General features: G+C 45.6%; 1 protein-coding gene across 1 annotated transcript in view; it reads right to left on the reverse strand.

The window, feature by feature from the left end:
* Positions 1 to 22,763, reverse strand: part of LOC147622495 (WD-40 repeat-containing protein MSI4-like) — a 121,461-nt gene that overhangs the window by 76,670 nt on the left and 22,028 nt on the right. Inside the window, exons 4-12 of the mRNA XM_086822070.1 lie at positions 4,720 to 4,806; positions 4,529 to 4,591; positions 4,124 to 4,189; positions 3,837 to 3,911; positions 3,524 to 3,599; positions 3,120 to 3,333; positions 2,802 to 2,883; positions 2,148 to 2,221; positions 1,949 to 2,060 (exon numbers count right to left, since the gene is read on the reverse strand). Of these exons, the coding sequence (XP_086678196.1) occupies positions 1,949 to 2,060; positions 2,148 to 2,221; positions 2,802 to 2,883; positions 3,120 to 3,333; positions 3,524 to 3,599; positions 3,837 to 3,911; positions 4,124 to 4,189; positions 4,529 to 4,591; positions 4,720 to 4,806 (849 nt within the window). The remainder of the gene's footprint in view (positions 1 to 1,948; positions 2,061 to 2,147; positions 2,222 to 2,801; positions 2,884 to 3,119; positions 3,334 to 3,523; positions 3,600 to 3,836; positions 3,912 to 4,123; positions 4,190 to 4,528; positions 4,592 to 4,719; positions 4,807 to 22,763) is intronic.

Here is a 22,763-nt window from a genome sequence, read left to right on the forward strand (position 1 = left end):
TACTATATAATATTCCAAGGCTTTTGCAATGGTCTATGTGCATATGGGATGAATGATATGCAATATGCAATCATGATCTGATGCAAACCCTAAGGCTTCTACTGACTCTATATGCATGAATGATTCTCTCCAAGTGGGTTAAGGGATTTGACTGACCAACTGACTCTCTAAGGCTGAGGAATGACCTACATAGCTCGTGCCTGACATATCCTGGACGGAGGATTACAATGGGGTCACGGCATACGACAATTATCAAATCCAAAAGGGTTCTACTGCTGTACAATGGAGCACTGATGATGAGCCATCTTATCACCATGCACTACAGTGCAGAGTGCATGTGACACAAGTTCATCATCTGAAACCAAATTGTCTCCTGTCCCCCGATCTCTTTCAGTCTACCAACAAAAAAGGCTGGGTGAATTTTGACCCTTGGTGGCAAATCCAATCTGTAAGCCACATCATTAATTACCTTATGACTTTGTAAGGCCCACTAAACCGGGGAGAACTCTTGTAAACTTCTCTGATTTTCATTATCTCATAATCCTTCAAGATTCTAAGATATACCTTGTAACCAACATGGAATTTCCTGGGTGAATCCTTTTTATCCACATAAAACATTACTCTATCATGAGCTAAGCACAGACTACTACTACTAATAACTTTCTAGTACAGGTTAGATGCCCCCCTCCCTCTGTGTCACCCATCTAAATACCAATCACAGCTCATTCAATCTGATCTCCTCAGCCTACACACCCACACCACATGGCTAGCACCCCTGGTGCTACCCACGAAGATGTAGTTCTACACAGATCATTTCTTGAAGATCACAGCAAATGAATTGATCCAGCTGCCGGGATACCTACAAGGACATGTCACATGTCATGCAGATCGTGACTGGGCAGATTTGGGTCTCACCTCTTTGAGTGGAGACATAAAGAGCAAAGGGAATTGCCACAGGACAGGATTTGTAGACTTTGCTGTATGGAGAAGCACTACATCTTACAGATGCCTAGCATACTATAAGACCGAGGGAGATTATTAATTTGCCTGATTAGAGATGCCTGAAACTTTACTTGATGGAGCTTAGCAGACACGCCGACTCCATCATCACGAAGCAGAGTTCAACCTCAAGACTCTTCATAGTAGCCGACCAACACTAGCTTTTTCCAGATACAAGATGGTGGCACCACTAAGCGATGCCACGAGACACCCTCGCCTATAGATCTTCCCAGGAGGACTAGCTGCCATACTGCACCGGCCCATGTGCACCTCAACCTCACAGACTCACCCTGAACCATGCCCACCAGCTACAACACTCTTGCCGTCCATGAGTCCCCTGCTCATGACAGTCCTCCACACGGCAACTCCAGATCAGGGCATAGTCACATTTCACATGCACCAGTCAGATTTGCCCTATATTTTCCCTTTGCGCTGCTTGTAGCGCATGAGTCGCCTGTTGTAGCCCTTGTTGCCCAAGAAGAGCCACCACCTACAACCGGCTTCTTAATTATGAAACAATCTCTCCATGTCTTGAATCATCTTCACAGTACATGTAGCTAGTTGTCTACGTTTTTCTTGTTCATGATGGAGTTATCTCATGGAACTATTGTCACATAGACTCTTTGGATCCTTTGAAGACATTTAACATAACTTTTATTCTGTCTTTCTCCCTCACTCTCTCTCTCGCACCCTCGAAGAGGACTAATACTCATATGCAGACCTCATCTCAAGTTTCCATTTCATATTCATCTTTTATTATGATAGCTGCAGAGAATGCTATGGGCATCCTTTATTTTTTGCAAATAGTATACATTCTATACTACTTTGATCTGGCCGTTCACCCATTAATAAAGCAAGCAGTGCCTACAAGGCAGCCCTGGATATGTCCACGCAAAAAAAATATCCAATATTCAAAAACAAATAAGCACTCCAAGTAAAACAAATCTACCTGTACACACAACACTGCCGACGAATGGCCCTGGAACTTGTAAACTGGCATTCCTTGGCCACTTCCAGAGAGTTTTCGGCGGTCAAACATCCGTACAGAATTATCAGCAGAACTGTACTCAAAACGAAGTTCCAAAAGTCACTGCAAGTAGCCTAAGAGCAGCAAATGTTATTGCGCTTGTGATTCAATAGAAACATACCCTGTTAGGAGCAAATTGTCTTCAAGTGAATTCCAATCAACACAATGAAGATCCGCATCATGGGCTTTTTCGACCTAGCACATTCCAAGGGGGGGGAGGGGAAGTGCATCTAAGCATAAAATTACACAAAGACTTTGGTCCAATTCTTTTGCACTCCTAATAGTAAGCATAACCAAAACAGACATTTTTCACTTGAGATCCCATGAACTTTAATGACAAATAGGTTACATTTGTTTGTTTGTTCGTTTGTTTGTTTGTGTGCCTGTGCCCGTGCCAGTTTTCTATCACAAAAATGTGACAGATTGTCATAATAATCCTCACAATATGCCTTGCTATCTGCGTGGTTTATTGTGAGGACTCTTGCTGGTGCTAGTTGAGAATCCTTAGCCGCATGGGCTTTGGATGAAGCGTCCCCTATCTCTTGGTTTTGGTGGATGACTTCTACAGCAAATTGTCAACTAAGTCTATTGTTGGGTGCCCGTGCCCGTGCCGTGTGTGTGTGTGTGTGTGTGTGTGTGTGTGTGTGAGAGAGAGAGAGAGAGAGAGAGAGAGACATTACATACATATATACATATAGAGAGTGATAGAGAAAGCATGTCTCATTTCGTGGTTAAACTTTACTTAAGCTATCACAAAGAAAGGCAGTCCTTCTACCTTCAGTGCTGGCTCATGTCCAGCACGAGCATCCCACAAGATTAGGCAAGAATCATCTCCAACGCTGCAAAATTCTTGATCACTGGAGAAAAGGTACGATGGTTAGGCATTGAAGTTCCCCTCGGTTACCCACAGTTAGAGGGTTTCGTAATCCAGGGCGGAAACCTGGATTTAAATCCCACCAGCCTACATCCGTGCGAGCGTGGTGCCTTTTAATACATACATAACAAAGCTCTCCAAAGAAAAAGTTCCCTTTGTACCATTTGTGAACATATATATATCGACAATTAACTCCACACAATTCAAAGAATGTACTACCTGGAGGGATGGAATTGCACATCCTCCACAGTTTCTGAGTGTCCTTTAAAAATTCCTCGAGGTGCAACCCTTGTAGAACCTGCCAAAGAGGATTGAGATGCCGCACTACCTTTCTGTTTGCCTCCTGTTGGCGTTACAGGCTTGGAAGGTGAAGGATCCTTTGCTGATGTAGTAAAGTCGTCTATGCTCCAGAGAATTACACGCTTGTCCTTGCCTAAAGACCAGAAATGATCATTCCAAATTTAGTCTGAAGCCAATTCAAAACATGTTCCCTCAATGTCCAGGGGCACCCATCTTTAGGGTGAAAAGTGCACACACATGCAAAGACAGAGTCATCTATCCTTTAAACCCTTACAGTGAGAGACAGAGACGGAGACAGAGACTTCTCCAAGAAAGTTACAGACCTCCTGAGAGAACATGAGGTGCAGCTGAACTCAAAGCGAGAGCAAACTCTGCATTTTCTGTATGTCCTGTCAATGTCTACAAGAAGTTAAGAAAGTTAGACTTATATTTGGTGGTTAGATAGCACCATAAGCAGCACTCCAGCTAAAAGAAAAAAAAACAAGCTGTGTTTTTACTCTACAGAACCCATGTCATTATAAACCAAAAAGGAAACCTAAATGCCGCTACACTACTTGCAACCATTTGCAAGTAGATTGCAGCAAAAAAAACTACCAACTTAGGGCCACAATGGTTAGCAAGAAGGTTTAAACAGACCAGATCCGGTTTTGAAATGCTTGCACCCACAACTACTTGGCAGTTCGGTTGAGTATCTACATTCCAGACATAAACCTGCATAGGAAATACCACATGTTAAGGACTCAAAGAATTCAGAATGCAATAATCTGATTTTCAATCAACTTCTTATGGGCCACCTTTCATAATCCTTGGCCATTCGTAATGAAATGCGTAAAGCTCCTATGTCAAACAAGGCCATCATATAATCGCCAAATAGCATCACACACGCATGCACGTCCACGCACACACAAAAAAAATGTTTATACCTCAGGTCCATCTGTATGAGTTGCAACAATTTCTCTCTTTTGTGGCAATTCTCTGATCCTATTAACCTGATTTTAAAAACAGGCAGGTATAAACTTGAGCAACAACACACTGAACAACACCAGTCAAACACATACTCCATAAGAACACCTTAGTTTATCACAAACATTGCCTAGTCATTATCATCATAAATAGACTTTCAAAGGCATCTTTTGAATGTTTGCAGCCTGATTGACCAAAAACTGTGTTTCGGATCTAGTGTTTTTTATTCAAATCTAGTGTTTTTGAGCAGCCATTAAAAGACTATCCTCCCACACATGAGCTACCTAAAAGTTGCCTTGAAAACGGTCTGCAATCAGATCACATTGAATGAAGTTTGAATACTAGCAGAGTACAATTTATCTCACCTCTCCCGGATGAATTATCGTCTTGTGTTTCTTCACAAAAGGTGACCTAGCTTCCTCATTGAACTGTTACATGACATTTGGCAATCATTGGAATCTAGAGCAACAAAATTTTCTGGAAAAAATCACACATGGAATTGCTTTTAGCAGACAGAACTAACAATCACAAAAAATCAAGAGATCGTCTCTCGTACTTGTGAGATATGTTCAGCAGCTGCAACTCTGGGCTTCACTACCTCACAATTCGCAATCACCAAGGTATTAGGCACTGTTCCATCAGTCTGCAGCAGTTTTCAAAAGCAAGTGATGAGTCAAGCGCCCATGAGGCCACATGCAAGAATAGAAAGCTCAGCATCGGTAAACATCTTTTAAAAAATCACAAAGACTCAAGTGGGAAGCCTTCATGTACGAGGAAAAGTAGGTCGGGAAGCATGCAGGTCTGAGGGAGCAAAAACAAGCCTGTCATGGCATTTTGGGCCCATATTTGCTTTCATGAAAAAAGGAAAGAAACGACTTTAAAAGGTTCAGAACGTTTTGCACACATTTCGTACAATTTCATAACGTACGAAACATTTTCCATGCAACTATGTGAATGTGCTCTTGCTACTGAAACAATTGAATGCTATAATGGGGGCTAAGGGGTTCATTTTGATAGACCTGAATTATTTTGCAAGATAACCTTTTGTGAGTTTAACCTTTAAGAGACAACTTTAAGCTCATTTTAACAGCCCCATCTCTTGGCCCAACCATATACTTACAAGCACATTTTCAGAGCCCCAACTCTTCATCCAACCATATACTTATGTGAAGACCCAGTTCCAAGCCGTTTCTACCATGTTCCAAACTTCTATCACACAACCTACAGCGGCTATGTATGGTGCAGAAACCCTTTATTTGCAAGGGTCCAAAGACGATGTGATACCCCCATTGATTCTACCTCCACCTGCCGAATAGGTAAAAAACGATAAACTTTAGACACCTTTGGCACCAATTCTAAAAGACGAGAATCAGTCATAGTACACATCTGTTTGGAAAGACTTAATAGCTTCTAGAGCCGCTGGGTCCCTATTGGATGAAGCCCACTATGTTCAATTGCCCCGCTTACTACGAGATACCGGGAGATTCCACTGCCTCTTCCGAGAGGGATTCGGACCACTCACACAGGTGATATAGTTTGAGGATTAGAGGTGCTTGGACATGTACTTGATGGAGCTCAGACAACACAGGGATGTAGTGTTGAGGCAGCATGCTAAGAGACAGCCCTGGCTCCGACAGGACACCTCACAGAGAGCCCATCACAGATTTCTTTGTGGTACACACATCTACATTGGAATCCATTGCGGCCTGCCCACAACAGTTCCTCTACTACGACATCAAAGCTCACCCCCTGTACCCACGCCCCAGAGGAGTTCTTAGCGAGAGAGCTCGATCCATTCTGTGAGCCAAACGACCCCGACCCAGAGCATCAGGTCCCTCCACCACACAGAGACAGATCCGTGAGGTTCTCCGCCGACATGACACACTCCCATCACAGAGGCCTGACATTCATTCCACCATCAGATCGGCTCTAGCCGAGGCGGGTATCATCATTAGCTAATCACAACATATCTCGCTCTACACAGGATCATATGTTGATCACATGTACTGTCAGATGTTTCCATTTTACTTTTTCTTTCAGTTTTCCACAACTCAGTATATCCATGGTTACATTGTATTACTTTTGGTCTTATAGACCCTTGGGGTCTTCCGTAGACATTAATATAACTCCATAGACCAGGCCACTGACAGAGATACACATGGCAGTATGGAACTGTAATGGTTTACTATGGGTGCAACCTAGACGACTGGAGCATGTTATGGTGAGGAGAGACATCATACTTCTGACAGAGACATCAGAGCCCAGAGAGAGGGCTACCTCGAGTAGAGGGATTCCAATGGGAGTCAGCATACAGGAGGACCACATGCCAGGGTACCTCGAGAGGGTCGGGGGGAGTAGCAGTTCTATTCAGACGGGAGCTACAAGGGAGACTGAGAGTGGTAGCACAGGATCCAGAGGCCAGATACATGTGGATCAGCTTACAGCTCTCACACGACAGGGTTATATGCATAGCCCTATGTTACTTTCCTCCATCAGGATCCTCCTATGTCATTACAGAGGACATGCCACAGGAGGAGGAGAAAGGAGCCTCGCCATACACTTGTCTGTCAGAGGAGATTATGCATTATTCTACACTAGGGGAAGTATTTCTTACGGGTGACTTCAATGCCCACACACAGAGCAGACAGTAAGAGGTGTATGACTATGATGACATGGAGATCCTCCACCCTGTGGATCCAGAGGAGATAGGGGCTAGTCAGGCATCAGAGGACACTGGACTAGACAGAGGACATTATGGGGACCACTTACTAGAGTTGGGAGCCAAGCATCGTCTCGTTATTTATAATGGGATGCTACTGTGTGGGAGAAGGAAGAATTAGGGTTAGGTTAATACATGTGGGAGACATACACAGAGAGAACAAGGGAGAGAGAGAGAGAGAGAGTTGTGGGGATAAGTCAACTCATGAGGCATGAGTGTGTGACTCCCCTATCACACATGTATATTGCACTAGTACACATAGTGCACTTAGTACATTAAAAGTACTAAGTGTACTATGTACTATAACTTATGGGCTTGTACACACCATAAGGGTGGGCATTATGCCTTTACCCCAACAACCTCCCACTTAAAGGCAAAGTGCCCTTAAATGAAGGAAAAGAAAAATCAACATGTACATGATAATATACAAGGCCATATCAAGGCTGAAACTGGCCTCATCCAATGCCCATCAAGTGTCTGCAATGAGCAAACCGCTCCGGAGGCAAACTCTTTGTCAACAGATCAGCCGGGTTGTCATCCGTATGAATCTTAAAAAGCTGAATTTGCTTGTTCTCTATCACCTCTCTGATGAAGTGATACTTCACATCCACATGCTTCGTCTTTGCATGAAAGACAGGATTCTTTGCCAACTGGATGGCACTCTGACTGTCACAATGCAACAAAGGAATATCCCCTGTATAACCCAAATCAACCACTAACCGAGATAGCCATAATGCCTCCTTGCAAGCCTCTGTGGCTGCAATATACTCGGCCTCTGTAGTAGATAAGGCAGTGCACTTCTGCATCCTGGATATCCATGGCACAGCACCTCCTGTGAATGTAAACACATAACCGGTAGTAGACTTCCGGTTATCTGGATGACCGGCATAATCCGAATCCGTGTAACCATGCACTAATGCATCCTGTTTGCCAAAGCAAATGCACAAATCCTGTGTGCCCTTCAGGTATCTCATGACACCTTTCACTGCTTCCCAATGCTTCTTGCCAGGGTTGGCCATGTATCTAGAAACCACTCCCACTGCAAATGCAATGTCCGGCCTAGTAGCAACCATGGCATACATGAGACTGCCACAAGCTGAAGCATACGGAACCTTGGCCATATCAGCCCTGTCTCTATCCGACTGTGGGCTGTCCATAGCACTGAGTTTCACATATGGAGGCAAAGGAGTACTAGTCTTCTTCCCCCCGTCCATATTGAACCTCTGCAAAACTTTGCCAATGTATTCCTTCTGAGACAAATACAACACATGCTGATTTCTGTCCCGAAGTATCCGCATACCCAAAATGTGATTTGCATCACCCAAATCCTTCATATCAAAGGTTTCATGCAGCCTCTTCTTCAAGGCATCCATCTCTTTACGAGATTTCCCGGCAATCAACATATCATCAACATACAAGATGAGGATCAATAGACTGCCATCCAAAGCTTTCTTGGTGTACAAGCAGTGATCTATGTCACTTCTCCTGAATTTCTGTGATTTCATGAATGTATCAAATTTATGATACCATTCCCTTGGTGACTGTTTGAGCCCATAAAGACTCTTTTTCAGCTTGCATACAAGCTTCTCCTTTCCACTCACTGCATAACCTTCTGGCTGCTGCATATATATCTCCTCATGGAGATCACCGTGAAGAAAAGCAGTCTTCACATCCATCTGAATCAAGTCCAGATCATCATGTGCAACCAAAGCTAACACAGCTCTAAGTGTGGTCATTTTGACCACTGGAGAGAAGATCTCATCAAAGTCCACACCATATTCCTGCTTGAAGCCCTTAGCCACTAACCTGGCTTTGTATCTTGGCTTAGCATCTGGTGCAACTTTGAGCCTGTATACCCACTTGCATGGCAAAACCTTCTTGCCTGCAGGCAAATGCACCAACTTCCATGTTCCATTTTTATGCAGAGAATCCATCTCTGACTTCATGGCACGCTCCCATAGAGCTTTGTCTGCCCTCTGTAAAGCCTCCTTATAACATGAGGGCTCCCCACAGTCAGTAAGCATCAAGTAGTCAACCCCTGGAACAAACCTGTCAGGGGCTCTGGAGGGTCTTGTGGACCTCCGTACCCAATGACCATCATTTGCAGGTTGCTGTCCAGCCTGCATATCACCCATTGGTGGCTCCTGTTCCATGCCATAAGGCTGAAATATAATGCCCGGTATCTCCTCTAACTGTGGTATATCCATAGGGATATCTTCTGCCATCTCTGGCTGTCCATTTGGACCATTTTCAGCACCATTTAAGGGCTGGTTTTCCTGCTGTAATGGCTGATTTACAGCCCTTTGTTGTTGTCCATGATGTCCATCATCATCAAAGATGACTCTGCCAGGCTCCTGTTGCCTTGCAGGCTCCTTATACATGCATGTTTCATCAAAAATGACATCATTGCTGCGTATGATCTTTCTATTCATGGGATCCCAAAGTCTATACCCCATTTCACCTCTGTCACCATATCCTAGGAATATGCATTTGTGAGACTTAGGATCAAGTTTGATGCGCATTTCCCTGCGTATGTGCACGTACGCAACGCAACCAAACACTCTCAAGTGCTTGTATGACGGAGGCTTCCCTGTCCATACTTCCTCTGGCACTTTCCCACCAAGCCTCGTGTTAGGTGACCTGTTTATAAGGTGAACGGCTGTCATAACAGCTTCAGCCCAAAAACCATGAGGTAATGCAGCATGTGACAACATAGAACGGACCTTCTCCTGAATGGTCCTGTTCATCCTCTCTGCTGTCCCGTTTTGTGGAGGATCATAAGGAGTAGAGAGCTCCCTCTTGATGCCTTTAGCATCACAAAAGTCCTGAAACTGTTTAGACATGTACTCTCCACCATTGTCGGAACGCAAAGCCTTCAGTGTTTTGCCAGTTTGATTCTCAACAAGAGCAACAAACTTCTGAAACACTGAGAATGTATCACTCTTCAAACGAAGAGGATAGACCCACACCTTGCGTGTGGCATCATCAATAAAAGACACAAAATATTTTGCCCCTCCCAAAGAAAGCTGAGGCATCTCACATACATCTGTATGCACAAGCTCTAACTGAGCATCTTTCTGTCCAAGAGCTTTCTTGTGGGGGCACTGCAGTTGCCTGCCATATATACAATGCTCACAAAACTGAAAACTTGAAAATTTTAGAGAAGGCAAGTAACCCAAACGAGACAATTGCTCCATTCCTTTGACACTCATGTGTCCCAACCGGCTATGCCACATAGAGATTTCCGGCAGCTCGGTTGCATTTACATTAGCATGGTGACAAACACCTGCATGCATAAAGTAAAGAGTGTCCACCTTAGAGTCTCTGGCAACAACCAGTGAGCCCTTACTAATTTTCCACTTTCCACTACCAAATGTGGTAACATAATCAGCATCATCAAGCTGTCCAGTAGAAAGCAGATTCTTCTTGATCTCAGGCACATGCCTGACATCATGGAGCATAAGCTGTGAGCCATCTGAAAATACAACCCTCACATCACCTCTGCCAAGAATCTTGCATGCATGGTTATCACCCAAATAAACCACTCCTTCATTGCCAGCAGTATACCTGACAAACAAGTCTCTGCAACCTGTGACATGAAAGGAGGCACCTGAATCAATGATCCATGAGTGCATACCATGACCACCTGTAAGAAGTGAATGGGCATCAAGTGAAGAAGTGAATAGGACCTCATCCTCACTGCCACCTGCATGTGACACATTGATTTCTTCAATCTTGACTCCACTTTTGCCCTTTGGCTTTACATCTTTGGCTTCATCTTTCTCTTTGTCTTTGCCTTTTCCCTTTTCTTTTTTATCATTTTTCCATTTGTAGCATTGCTTTTTAATGTGTCCCTTCTTGCCACAATAATGGCATTCCAAATCCTTTTTGGAGCGAGACTTGCTCCTTCCCCGTTCTTGGCTTTTCCCCCTTTGCTGGGATCTCCCACGTGCATTCATTGCATTGGACTTTCCAACAGAGTTGTTTTTCCTGTTCATCTCTTCTTGAAGAAGAGCACCCTCAACATCTGCATATGACAGCATAGCATTCGAATTGCTAGTGGCTGTCCTGAATGTGTCCCAACTCTCTGGCAAAGTGCATAACAAAAAAGTGGCTTTGAACTCATCGTCCATTGCCAACTTTTGATTAATGACCTGGCTGACAATACCATTAAACTTATTTAGATGGGCTGTCATAGACGCCCCTTCCTTCATCTGAAGGCCTATGAGTTTCTTCAACCAATACACTTTGCTTGAGGCACTTTGCTGGGCATACAAGTCCTGCAATCTCTGCCACATTCCCCAAGCTGTCTTCTCTTCACGAATGCTGAAAAGTAATGAGTCTGTGGGAGAAGGAAGAATTAGGGTTAGGTTAATACATGTGGGAGACATACACAGAGAGAACAAGGGAGAGAGAGAGAGAGAGAGTTGTGGGGATAAGTCAACTCATGAGGCATGAGTGTGTGACTCCCCTATCACACATGTATATTGCACGCGCCTATACCAGAGAGAGATGACAGAGATCAGAGATCAGTTTCACAGAGAGGGTGCGGAGCGACTGGCTCGCTTCAGAGCAGACCCAGGCATGTTCTTCAGGGAGCTGTGGACACCCCCTTCATTGATGTATACCATTTTATACCCCCAGTATGGTACAAGATGGAGCTAGCTAGGTTGCATATCATGATTGTGTACTCCATGCATATAGCTTTGCATTCTCCTAGTAGTAGAGCTCCATCCCCTTCCCCACTCATTGTACTTATTGCACACCCAGATTCAGCTTTTTAGTTCAATACTTTTTCATTTTGTTGGGATGACAGAGGATACCCCACACAGGTACACTGATTTGTCTCATAGGCCGAGTTCGGTCTTTTGGAAGACGTTAATAAAATCAATCTCCCTCCCTCCCTCATAGGCGATACCCCACACAGGTACACTGATTTGTCTCATAGGCCGAGTTCGGTCTTTTGGAAGACGTTAATAAAATCAATCTCTCTCTCTCTGATTGATCGGGCTATAGAGCTGGGGTGGTCCAGGCGCCCCAAGATGAGAGGCCCATCTCGACACCGGCGGAGACTACAACAGAGGATCAGGACCATACTAGCACGGCATGGGAGACGTCCAGTCAGAGTACTCACCATGGAGGATATTGAGGAGATCCGCCAGCGTCCGATGCGGCACATATTATGAGATGGAGGCACCTCCATAGTGTACCCCTCCGTCCCACATGATATTGTATCCCCTCACTATATTCCACTCACCTCCATAGCGTACCCCCCCCCTCACTATATTCACACCCTATAAGGGTTTCTGTTTACCTTCCATTTCCAGTTTCATTTTCTAGGTGCCTGTAGTATCATCTTTATTTTTCATTTTCTGGGTTTTTTTTATCCAGACATTGTATCAGATCCACCATGATGTAACTTTTGGTCTCATAGGTCATTATGGCCTTTTGAAGACGTTAATATAACATTTCATTTCATTTCATTTCTCTCTCTCTCTCTCTCTCTCTCTCTCTCTCTCTCTCTCTCTCTCTCTCTCTCTCTCTCTCTCTCTCTCTCTCTCTCTCTCTCTCTCACACACACACACACACACAGAGGATACCCCACACAGGTACACTGATTTGTCTCATAGGCCGAGTTCGGTCTTTTGGAAGACGTTAATAATCTCAATCTCAATCTCAATCTCTCTCTCTCTCTCTCTCTCTCTCTCTCTCTCTCTCTCTCTCTCTCTCTCTCTCTCTCTCTCTCTCTCTCTCTCTCTCTCTCTCTCTCTCTCTCCATCCTATTGGTGCGGATCACATGTACCTCTTACTGTCAATGGCAAGCTCCACACCAGCACCCACACAGCCCACAAAGGCATCGCATACAACCTTCTACTTCACCCATGACTTGGCAGACATATATCAGCATCATGTATATGACGGGCTATTCCAGATGGATCCCCTGTCACCTCTAGACACACTCACCACCCAGCTGTCATCTCTACTACATACGGCCGCCACCCGCAGCGTCCCCCATCATACACACATTGCACACACAAATAGATCTGGGAGCATGCCCCACAATCGGTGGTATGTGATGACTGCAGAGAGCTATTAGACACCTCCGGGCCCAGAGAGCACTGGGGACCATTACACAGAGACAGGTGAGCCGACAGATGAGGATCCTCACACGCCGTAAGAGGCATGCATATGAGGAGGCACATTACTGGGATATATACCACCTACTCATGAGTAGAGATGCAACCACTGCATGGCGCAAGATGAGAGAGCCTCGCCCTCGTACCCCAATTGAGGATCCACACACATGGCACACATATGCAAAGAGCCTCTACCATATCCCTCAGCAGCCGCCCATACCACATCCACAGGAATCCCGCCCTACCACCTCTACTTTCTATACCGCCTCGATGGTAGAGATAGCTATCCACCGGTTACAGCATGGGAGATTGGCTGACCACACAGGTATACAGAGTGAGCATCTTATTTATGCCGCTGACACACTGGGACCCTTTGTTGCTCACCTCTTTAATAGGGCACTAGTGGAGGGTCTACCAACTGAGTGGACTATGCACACCATCGTGCCTCCACACAAAGCAGGAGACATGCTAGACCCCAACAACTACAGGACTATCATGATTGGTCATACATTGGCCAAACTTTATGGCGCAGTGCTCGAGGCAGAGTTGAGCTCATATGCATAGGAGGGACTGCGAGCACCAGGGCAGGCTGGATTCCAACGAGCTTTCTCCACTATTGACCATATATTCACTCTGAGATGTCTGATTGACCAGGCCAAGGCGCGGGAGAAGAGATTATACTGCTGCTTTGTGGATTTCCGCAAAGCATTTGACACGGTGCCACGAGAGAGACTCTTCCAACGCCTACAATCATTGGGGATCCCATCAAAGATGGTTTGGGGCATCTATGCTTTATATGAGCAAGTCTTCGGGCGCATACGATGCCCCGGGGGGCTATCTGATGTTATTGCTAGCACCATAGGTGTGAAGCAAGGATGCCCACTCTCTCCTACACTATTTGGGGTATACATCGATGAGGTGGCTGACTTCATTGGTCACGGTGGTGGGGACGGGGTAGACATCTCAGGTTACCACAGTCCACATTATGCTATATGCAGATGATATTATTCTAGTCTCTGAGTCGCAGATGGGACTACAACACCATCTCCATGCACTCGATAACTTCTGCACACAAGGGGGGGTTATCAGTGAACCTTGGGAAAACCAAGGCCATGATTTTCCACACCTCAGGGCCGGTTCGACGACAGGCCATCTTCACACTAGCAGGAGGACAGGTAGAGGTGGTAGACTCATATGTGTACCTCGGGATTACATTTACGACTCCGCCAGGAATATTTACTATGGCACAGGCAGCCAAGTATGTATGCAGCTCTGGCCATGCTAGAGAGACAGTGTCACCAGGCACACTTCCAGGAGCCCCGCACGAAGGGGTGGTTGTTTGACACACTAGTCACCCCTGCTTTGATGTATGCTGCAGCAGTATGGGCACCTGGGCTCGCCACCTCCACATGGTCTCAGATAGAGAGGCCTCGGATTCTTGTGCGCTCACGGATGATCCGTAGCAAACCCTCCGTCCCACATGACATTGTCCGGACGGAGTTTGCTGCACCTCCTATGCTAGTAGAGGCCCTCTTCCAGACGATCTGCTTTATACAGAGGATCAGAGATATGCCATCAAATCGACTCACATAGAGCTTTTGAGGCGTCCAGGTAGCTTGCAGAGAGTGGAGATAGAGATCATGGTATTCACAGATGATACAGTGGCTCACTCAGCATGGTCTTGACATAGATCACCTGCCACCTTTCCAGTATGATATACATGCACCACACATCCAGCTCTCTCACAGTGAGAGGAACAAAGTCCTTCGGCAGGATTTATGGCAGCGATACACTCAAGAGATTTGGATTACACCCAGTCAACCTCTACCGCCGAAGATGCTATACTACAGAGATCAGTTTATGCGTATCTCAGCGGATGGATTCGTACAAAGACCTGGATACATGGATGTGTGCATGCCTCACAATGCCCGAGTGGTGATTGGCCAACTCAGAGTGTCATCACACCAGCTTGAGATTGAAGCAAGTAGGGCAGCACGGATCCCCAGAGCAGAGAGGATATGCAGACTATGCCAAGAGGAGGTTGAGAGTGAGGAACATTATGTATGCAGATGCCATATAGTGTCATTAGAGAGAGATACACCACCATCTTCAGTGGACATCCCTCACTCCGCCAAATCATGGAGTCCGCAGACCAGCGCAGATTTGGCCAGTTCTTGCTAGAGACACAGCGCCACAGAGAGACACTGCTACGGATTCATACCATAGGGAGAGATGGGCGACAGCTCCAGCTCCAGCTCACTGATTTCTTCCAGAGATCTATCCCAGTGCCTATTCTGACACAGGAGGGGGTTACACTTCAGCGCGCTACGGACCTCCGAGCTAGACGGAGACCGAGAGCACCAGGCTACCAGACTCCCAGACTACATCAGAGGGAGATCACAGAGATACGGGCTCAACATCAGCACCATATCCAGGAGCGGCTAGCTCACTTACACTCACACCCGGAGATCATGCTCCAAGGTATTTTTGCCTCGCCATCGCCTATGTATCACATATTACATCCCCATTATGGTACTGATTGGAGCTAGACAGATCTGCATTGCATTCTTGTATACCCTGCGCATATAGGTTGCATACTGAGCCTCTAGTAGTAGTGCTCCATTCATCACACCCCCCCACTAGCTCAATACTTTCATAGTTTATTTCATGTTCATTTTGTCCTTTTTTTTTCTGGACATCCAAAAGACATTGACAGTTGTACATTGATTTGTCTCATAGGTCGAGTTCGGCCTCTAGTAGACGTTAATACAGATCTCTCTCTCTCTCTCTCTCTCTCTCTCTCTCTCTCTCTCTCTCTCTCCCCCCCCCCCCCCCCCCGTATGTCTTTTGGAGGCTGAGACCAGTCCTTTGGCAGAGATAGGGGAGAGCCACAAGCCAGGCAGGCTTCAGGAAAAATAGATCACATCTTTACTCTATGAGCCACCATAGGGCGCTGGAAGCAACATGTATATTGCTATTGTGTGGATTTTCAGAAGGCCTTTGACTCAGTCCCTAGATCCCAACTTCTCAACCGCCTAAAAGAGCTTCAGTTTCCATTAGATGTAGTATGGGGAGTGATGGCTTTGTATGAGACTGATTGGCAGAGTCTGAACACTAGGAGGGCTCTCAGGAGACAGCACTATTGGGGTCAAGCAGGGCTGCCCGCTATCTCCTACACTGTTTGGTCTGTATATAGATGAGATCACGTCATTTGTGGACAAAGTTGGAGGCACAGGTTCACGATTGGCTCTGACCGTGGTGCCCATCTTGGTATATGCAGATGGCATAGTCCTGATTTCGGATTCTGCAGAGGGAATACAGAGACATCTAGATGCATTGCAGAGATTTTGTGACAAGAGAGACCTCACAATCAGCCTCAACAAAACCAAGGTCATGGTTACACCTCCTACTGAGCGCAGTCCTTTCTCAATAGAGAAGCCAACGTGGAGATCTACCTCAGAGTGGTCTTCACAGGCCTGAGTGTCATGTGCACAATGTGTATCTACTGTGTGCTACACGCACGCAAGACTAGTTTCGAGGCTTGGGGAAGCTTGGAACTAGGCAGCCTTATTGACGAGCTGAGTTAGGGAAATACTAACGGGCGGGCACCCAAGTATGGACGGACGGGCACCCAAGTGTGGACGCCCGATGACTAGCCAAGAGCCTATAAAAGGGTGGCCAAGGTTAGTTATTGGGATATAGAGAGTCTCGCGAGTTTGTGAGAGCTCTATGGTCTTGGAGCCTGGATCTAGTGCAGACGTGCACCTGCTTTACGCAACCGAGGCCGACAGCATTCTCGAGGCCCGCGAGGGCAGCTTCGTGGCAGTATGGGACGTTCCGAGGAGGAGATTGGTCAGTACGTCAACCTAGTTAGCTCAACTCGTGGCTCGGTGGGGACAGCCAAGACTGTGGGCTCGCCCACGGTGTCATGGTTGGGAGGTGAGTCAAGCCTGCACCCCCTTGTTTGTTTGTTCGTTTGTTTGCACGTTTCGAGTCTCGAACCAAGAAGGATCACGAGGAGACCCGTGGGGATTTGACAGTGGTATCAGAGCATACCTCGTGAACGAGCAAGTCGGTAGGTAGAGAAGATGAGGTCGAAGAAAGGTATGTGTTAAAAAGCTTGCTGTTTTTCTGTGCATACTGCTGTTTTCAGATTCAGTATGTGTTTTTCTTCATCAAAGAGACCCATGTTGATGGGGATGGTAGTTTAGTAAGGGTTGATTGCTTTGCAAAGAAGAGGAAAGACAGTCGCATGACCGTAGAGAGAAAACAGAAAGAAAAAAGCATGTTCGTTGCTTTTGGCATAAGAGAGAGAGCGAGAGAAGTGCTGGATTGCAAATTCATGTTGGCGAGTGGGCATGCTGGCCGAGTGCTAATGGACACGTGCGGTCGGGTGCTGCGGGTGATTGAGGGCGCAAGTGCATGGGCGGCCAGGGCCAGTCGGCTGGCAGGCGCCTAGGCCTGCGTAGCCAGGCGGCCAGGCCTGTCAAGCCAGGCGGCCAGGCTTGCGCAGCCAGCCCAGGCAGCGCCCAGGCCAAGCCAAGCCAAGCGGGCGCCCAGGCCCAGCGAGGCAGGCGCCTATGCCTACGCCACCTTGTGGCCACGCTTATGTGAGGGAGGCGCAGCCCACCTGTGCGCAGGCAACCGTCGACAGGAAAGCAAGCGCCGGCAGCTTCAATCGCCGGCGGTTAATCGAGGAGGAAAGAAAAAAAAAACAAGGAAAGCCCACGTTTTTTTTAGAGCTTTCGTTTTTTTTTTAGTTTAATTTTTAAAACCCCTCCTCCAAGGTTTCAAAGGTGTTTTTTTTTTTAAGAACCTAGAATATATATATATCCATATATATATATATATATATATATATATATATTATTATATATATATATATATATATATATATATATATATATATATATAATATTATATTAATATATATTAATATATATATATATATATATATATATATATAGACCCTTAGGCTAAGGTCCTTTATACCCATTTCCAATTAATTCCAATTGCACATTGGAAAGTTCTTTTTGAATTTCTGTTTCAGGGAAATTCATTTTAGACACTAGGAGGATTTTTATATCCAAAAATATCTCAATTTTAGACTACCTCTCTCTAGACATTTTCTCTCTCTACGAGCATGTGGGGGGGGACTCATCCCCTCAAGCACTAAGAGACTTAAAAATTCTACACTAGCCGCTAATTGGTAATCCAAACATGCTCCGATGCTGACCAGACTTCGCGAGCATGTGGGGGTGGGTCCCCCCACATGCTCGCAAAGTCTGGTCACCATCGGAGCATGTTTGGGTGTGATGGCATGGGGAAGAGCAGGATTTTCCATGGCCTCTAAGTACTAAGAGACTTGAAAAATCCACACTGGGCACTAATTGCTAATCCAAACATGCTATGATGCTGACCAAACTTCACGAGCATGTGGGGGTGGATCCCCCCCACATGCTCGCAAAGTTTAGTCACCATCGGAGCAATGGTGACTAAACTTTGCGAGCATGTGGGGGGGGGGATCCCCCCCCACATTGGCCCATTGTTTATGCATTTGTTACATCATTGGACTTCCCAAATGCATCCAACAACCCTTTAAACCCTTCCAATGTAGAGGCAGGTTACCAAGAAGCTACTTCCTTAGGTAATCCTCACCATTTGACCAAGTATCCACTGATATACAACTACAAAGAACTCTTTCTCTTGTTCCCAAAATATCTTCCAACACGTACTCAATCATGCCCTCCTCATTCACTAGAGGTAGCTCATCTTGCACAAATAACTTTGGCCCAAGGTAATCTTTGAGATGCGATGCACGGAGAAAATCATGAATCTTTGAGTTTGATGAAAGTGCCAATTGATAAGCAACTTCACCAACATGCCTCACCAAATATATATATATATTTATATTTATATTAATATATATTAATATATATATATATTTATATATATATATATATATATATATATATATATATATATATATATATATATATATATATATATATAACACAAAAGCAAAGCAAAAGCTAAGCCTAGCTTTTGGAGATTTTTAGCTTTTGGGGCTATCTTTATAAACCCCTTAAGTGGACTTCTTGCCACACATCTCTCAAGTTTTCAAGCTCTCAAGCTCTCAAGTTCCCTTGCACTTTCCTTGTGCAAAGATCAAATTTTCTATCCACTTACCCTCTTCACGATGTCGACCCAAGAATCGGAGTTGGAGCCCCTCATGGAACGCGAAGGCTTGCCGGCTACGGAAGGTACCGATGCCGATCTTTTTAACAATTTTGTGTCAAAATCAAATTTCCAAGAGTTCAAAGTAGCTCTCGAAGCTTCTTCATTGGAACGTCAGGCACAAATCGCAGCCCAGATGCAAGCTTTGCAGAACTCCATCGCTCTATTGACCACTACCCTCTCTACTTTCTCGGGTATGGATACCTTGGCTTCAGCTTTGGGCCCCAATATTACTCCGGAACCGTTCGGGGGCGAGCAAAAGCATCGCACCAAGGAGATCGTGGACACGTGGCTACATAAGTAGCAAGTTCACTTTCAGTTTCATCCATATGATGACAGAAAGAAGATACAGTTAGCAGCAGGTTTCCTGTCCGGCAAAGCTTTGCTTTGGTGGAAGGAACTCAACCCTAAGCCAACGACTTGGGCACAATTCGAAGACGTCTTCAAGAAAGAATTCCTCAAGAAAGAGGATGATTATGATGTTGTTGCCCGGTTTTCAGCTTTGACCATGACCTCGCAGCACCTCACTTATGAGGTCTACCTCCAAAAGTTTCGTGACTTGCAGATGAAAGCTACAAAGATGGATCCCACTACTCTTTTGGGATTTTTCGTAGCTAGTTTACCAGACTCGTACCAATTACAGGTTAAAAATAACAAATGTAAAACATTGGACGAGGCCATTCATTCAGCTCGTATCTATGATGATACAATGGTCTCTTCCAAGTCGAAACCCGTTACCGAGCAGGGGAACAAGCATAAACGAAAGTTCTCCGCACCTATGGCTAACACGACTGAAGGAAAGTCTTCGGACCAACCTTCGAAGAATTGGTATTGACTGATCATCAGTCAATCAAGTATGTGTGTGATCCGGATGATTTGAGAGGCAAGAAAGCTCGTTGGGCAGAGTTAATGCAAGATTTTGATTTGGAGATCCGTTATCGGAAAGGGTCCATGAATAGAATTGCAGATACGCTTAGTCGGATTCGAGAGGTGAATACTTTGTCGTTCATCGAGATTTCTACTGACTTATTTCAGTCTTTGAGAGGGCTTTGCAGGACTGATAGTTATTTTGGTCCATTTTGGAAGAAGATCCAGGACGGGACCTCATTGATTGACCAAGACTCAATGACTGAGCAATCTACCATTCAGGCTGTAGGAGGCCACTGGATGGTTCGGAATGGTTTACTGTTCCGTAATGACAAAATTTGTGTACCACAGATCCCGGACATTAGGCCCAAGATTCTTAAGGAGTGTCACGACGGCCCTTCTGCTGGACACCCTGGGGGGTACACAGGACGTTATCGTTAGTGAAACACACTTTTTATTGGCCAAAGATGAAAGGGTATGTAGAAGATTATGTTCTCAAGTGTCAAATTTGTCAGGCAAATAAAGCTGAACGCTTTAGACAGGCTGGGTTGGTGCATCCTTTGCAAATCCCAGGTAATAAATGGGAAAGTATTTCCATGGATTTTATTACCGGATTACCAAGAACACAGTAAGGCCACGATTCTATTTGGGTTGTGGTAGATCGCTTGACAAAAATGGCTAGATTTTTACCGAACCGGAAGACTATTACACCTACGCAATTAGCACGGCAGTTTATCGAGCAATTGTTTAGAATGTACGGGTTACCGCAGGACATAGTCAGTGATAGGGACTCTAAGTTTACGAGTGATTTTTGGAAACTTGTTTTTGAGAAGTTGAAAACAACTTTGAATTTGAGTTCCTCTGATCATCCTTAATCTGATGGCCAGACTGAAAGAGTGAATCAGATTTTGGAGGATATGCTTAGAGCATATGTATCCAAAAGACAGAGTTCATGGGAGGATTATCTTCCTATGTTAGAATTTGCATATAACAGTACTAAGCATACGAGTACAGGGTTTAGTCCTTTCATGCTTATGTATTGTTTTCAACCTAGATCACCTGTTACAGTAGGATTCTCAGGACTTCAGCATGATGCAGCACGTACTTTTTTGCAAGATATGCAGGAAATGTTACAAGTTGCAAAGGAATCTATTAGAAGTGCTCAAGACTGAGACAGGTTTTATTCTAATAGACATCGTTCACTGAGAGAGTTCTCTGAAGGAACGATGGTGTATTTGCGAGTTCCGAAAGATTCCGAGACTTTACGGACAGGTAGATCTCCGAAATTATTCCCTAGATACTGTGGACCATTTCGTGTTACACGACGGATTGGTTCAGTTGCATATGAATTGGATTTGCCTTCTCATGTGAAAGTTCATCCTGTATTTCATGTCAGTAGACTTAAGGAAGTACTGGGTGGAGCAGATCAGTTAGTTACTCCTCAAGAAATTATAGATGTCGAGGACATGACATTTGTTCCGCACGAACCTGAAAAGATTCTTGGATTTCGTGAACGAAGATTGCGTAATACGCTTATCACGGAATACAAGATCAAGTGGAAGGATCGTGTTGAGGAGGACGCTACATGGGAGACATTGACTACTCTTCAGAGAGATTACCCTGGCTTTTTAGGAGGAAGGGGAGTATGTCATGTGCACAGTGTGTATCTACCATGTGCTACACGCACGCAAGACTAGTTTCAAGGCTTGGGGAAGCTTGGAACTAGGCAGGCTAATTGACGAACTGAGTTAGGGAAATACTAACGGGCGGGCACCCAAGTATGGACGGGTGGGCACCCAAGTGTGGACGCCTGATGACCGACCAAGAGCCTATAAAAGGGTGGCCAAGGTTAGTTATTGGGATATAGAGAGTCTCGCAAGTTTGTAAGAGCTCTATGGTCTTGGAGCCTGGATCTAGTGCAGACGTGCACCTGCTTTACGCAGCCGAGGCCGGCAGCAATCTCCAGGCCCGCGAGGGCAGCTTCGTGGCGGTATGGGACGTCGCCAGGAGGAGATTGGTCGGTACGTCAACCTAGTTAGCTCAGCTCGTGGCTCGGTGGGGACAACCAAGACTGTGGGCTCGCCCACGGCTGTCATGGTTGGGAGGTGAGTCAGGCCTGCACCCCCTTGTTTGTTTGTTCGTTTGTTTGCAGGTTTCGAGTCTCGAACCAAGAACGATCACGAGGAGATCCGTGGGGATTTGACACTGAGCGTCTCCATGAACCAGCTGCCCACACATGCCTTGAAAGAGGATACACATCCCTAGGACGCCTGAAGTGACAGTGTTTCCAAGATGTAAGGGTGCCCGGATCAGTGGAACTCCACTTCCAGGGTGCACACTGGATGAATAGAACTCCGCTTTAGTGGACCAGAGGAGAGTGGAGTAGTGAAACTCCACTGGCACCACCGCACCACCTAGCAGATTTCACCTACCAACTCTCCGGTGTGGGGAGCAAACGAGATCTAGTAGTCCTCTCCCTATTGAGCAGTTGAGTCATTGATGTACCACTCGGGAGTGCTACACCTAGTATCTTCCATTTGGCTTCTAGCAGACTCTGTGGCAGCCTACCTCACTACAACCACTACAGAGCGTGCACGGTGTAGTGAGTAGCCCTGTAACAGTAATGAGGGGTTAATGGAA

Source organism: Cibotium barometz, chromosome 28 (genome assembly GCF_041138505.1).
Source record: "Cibotium barometz isolate CiBa-2024 chromosome 28, ASM4113850v1, whole genome shotgun sequence".
Lineage (NCBI taxonomy): Eukaryota > Viridiplantae > Streptophyta > Polypodiopsida > Cyatheales > Cibotiaceae > Cibotium > Cibotium barometz.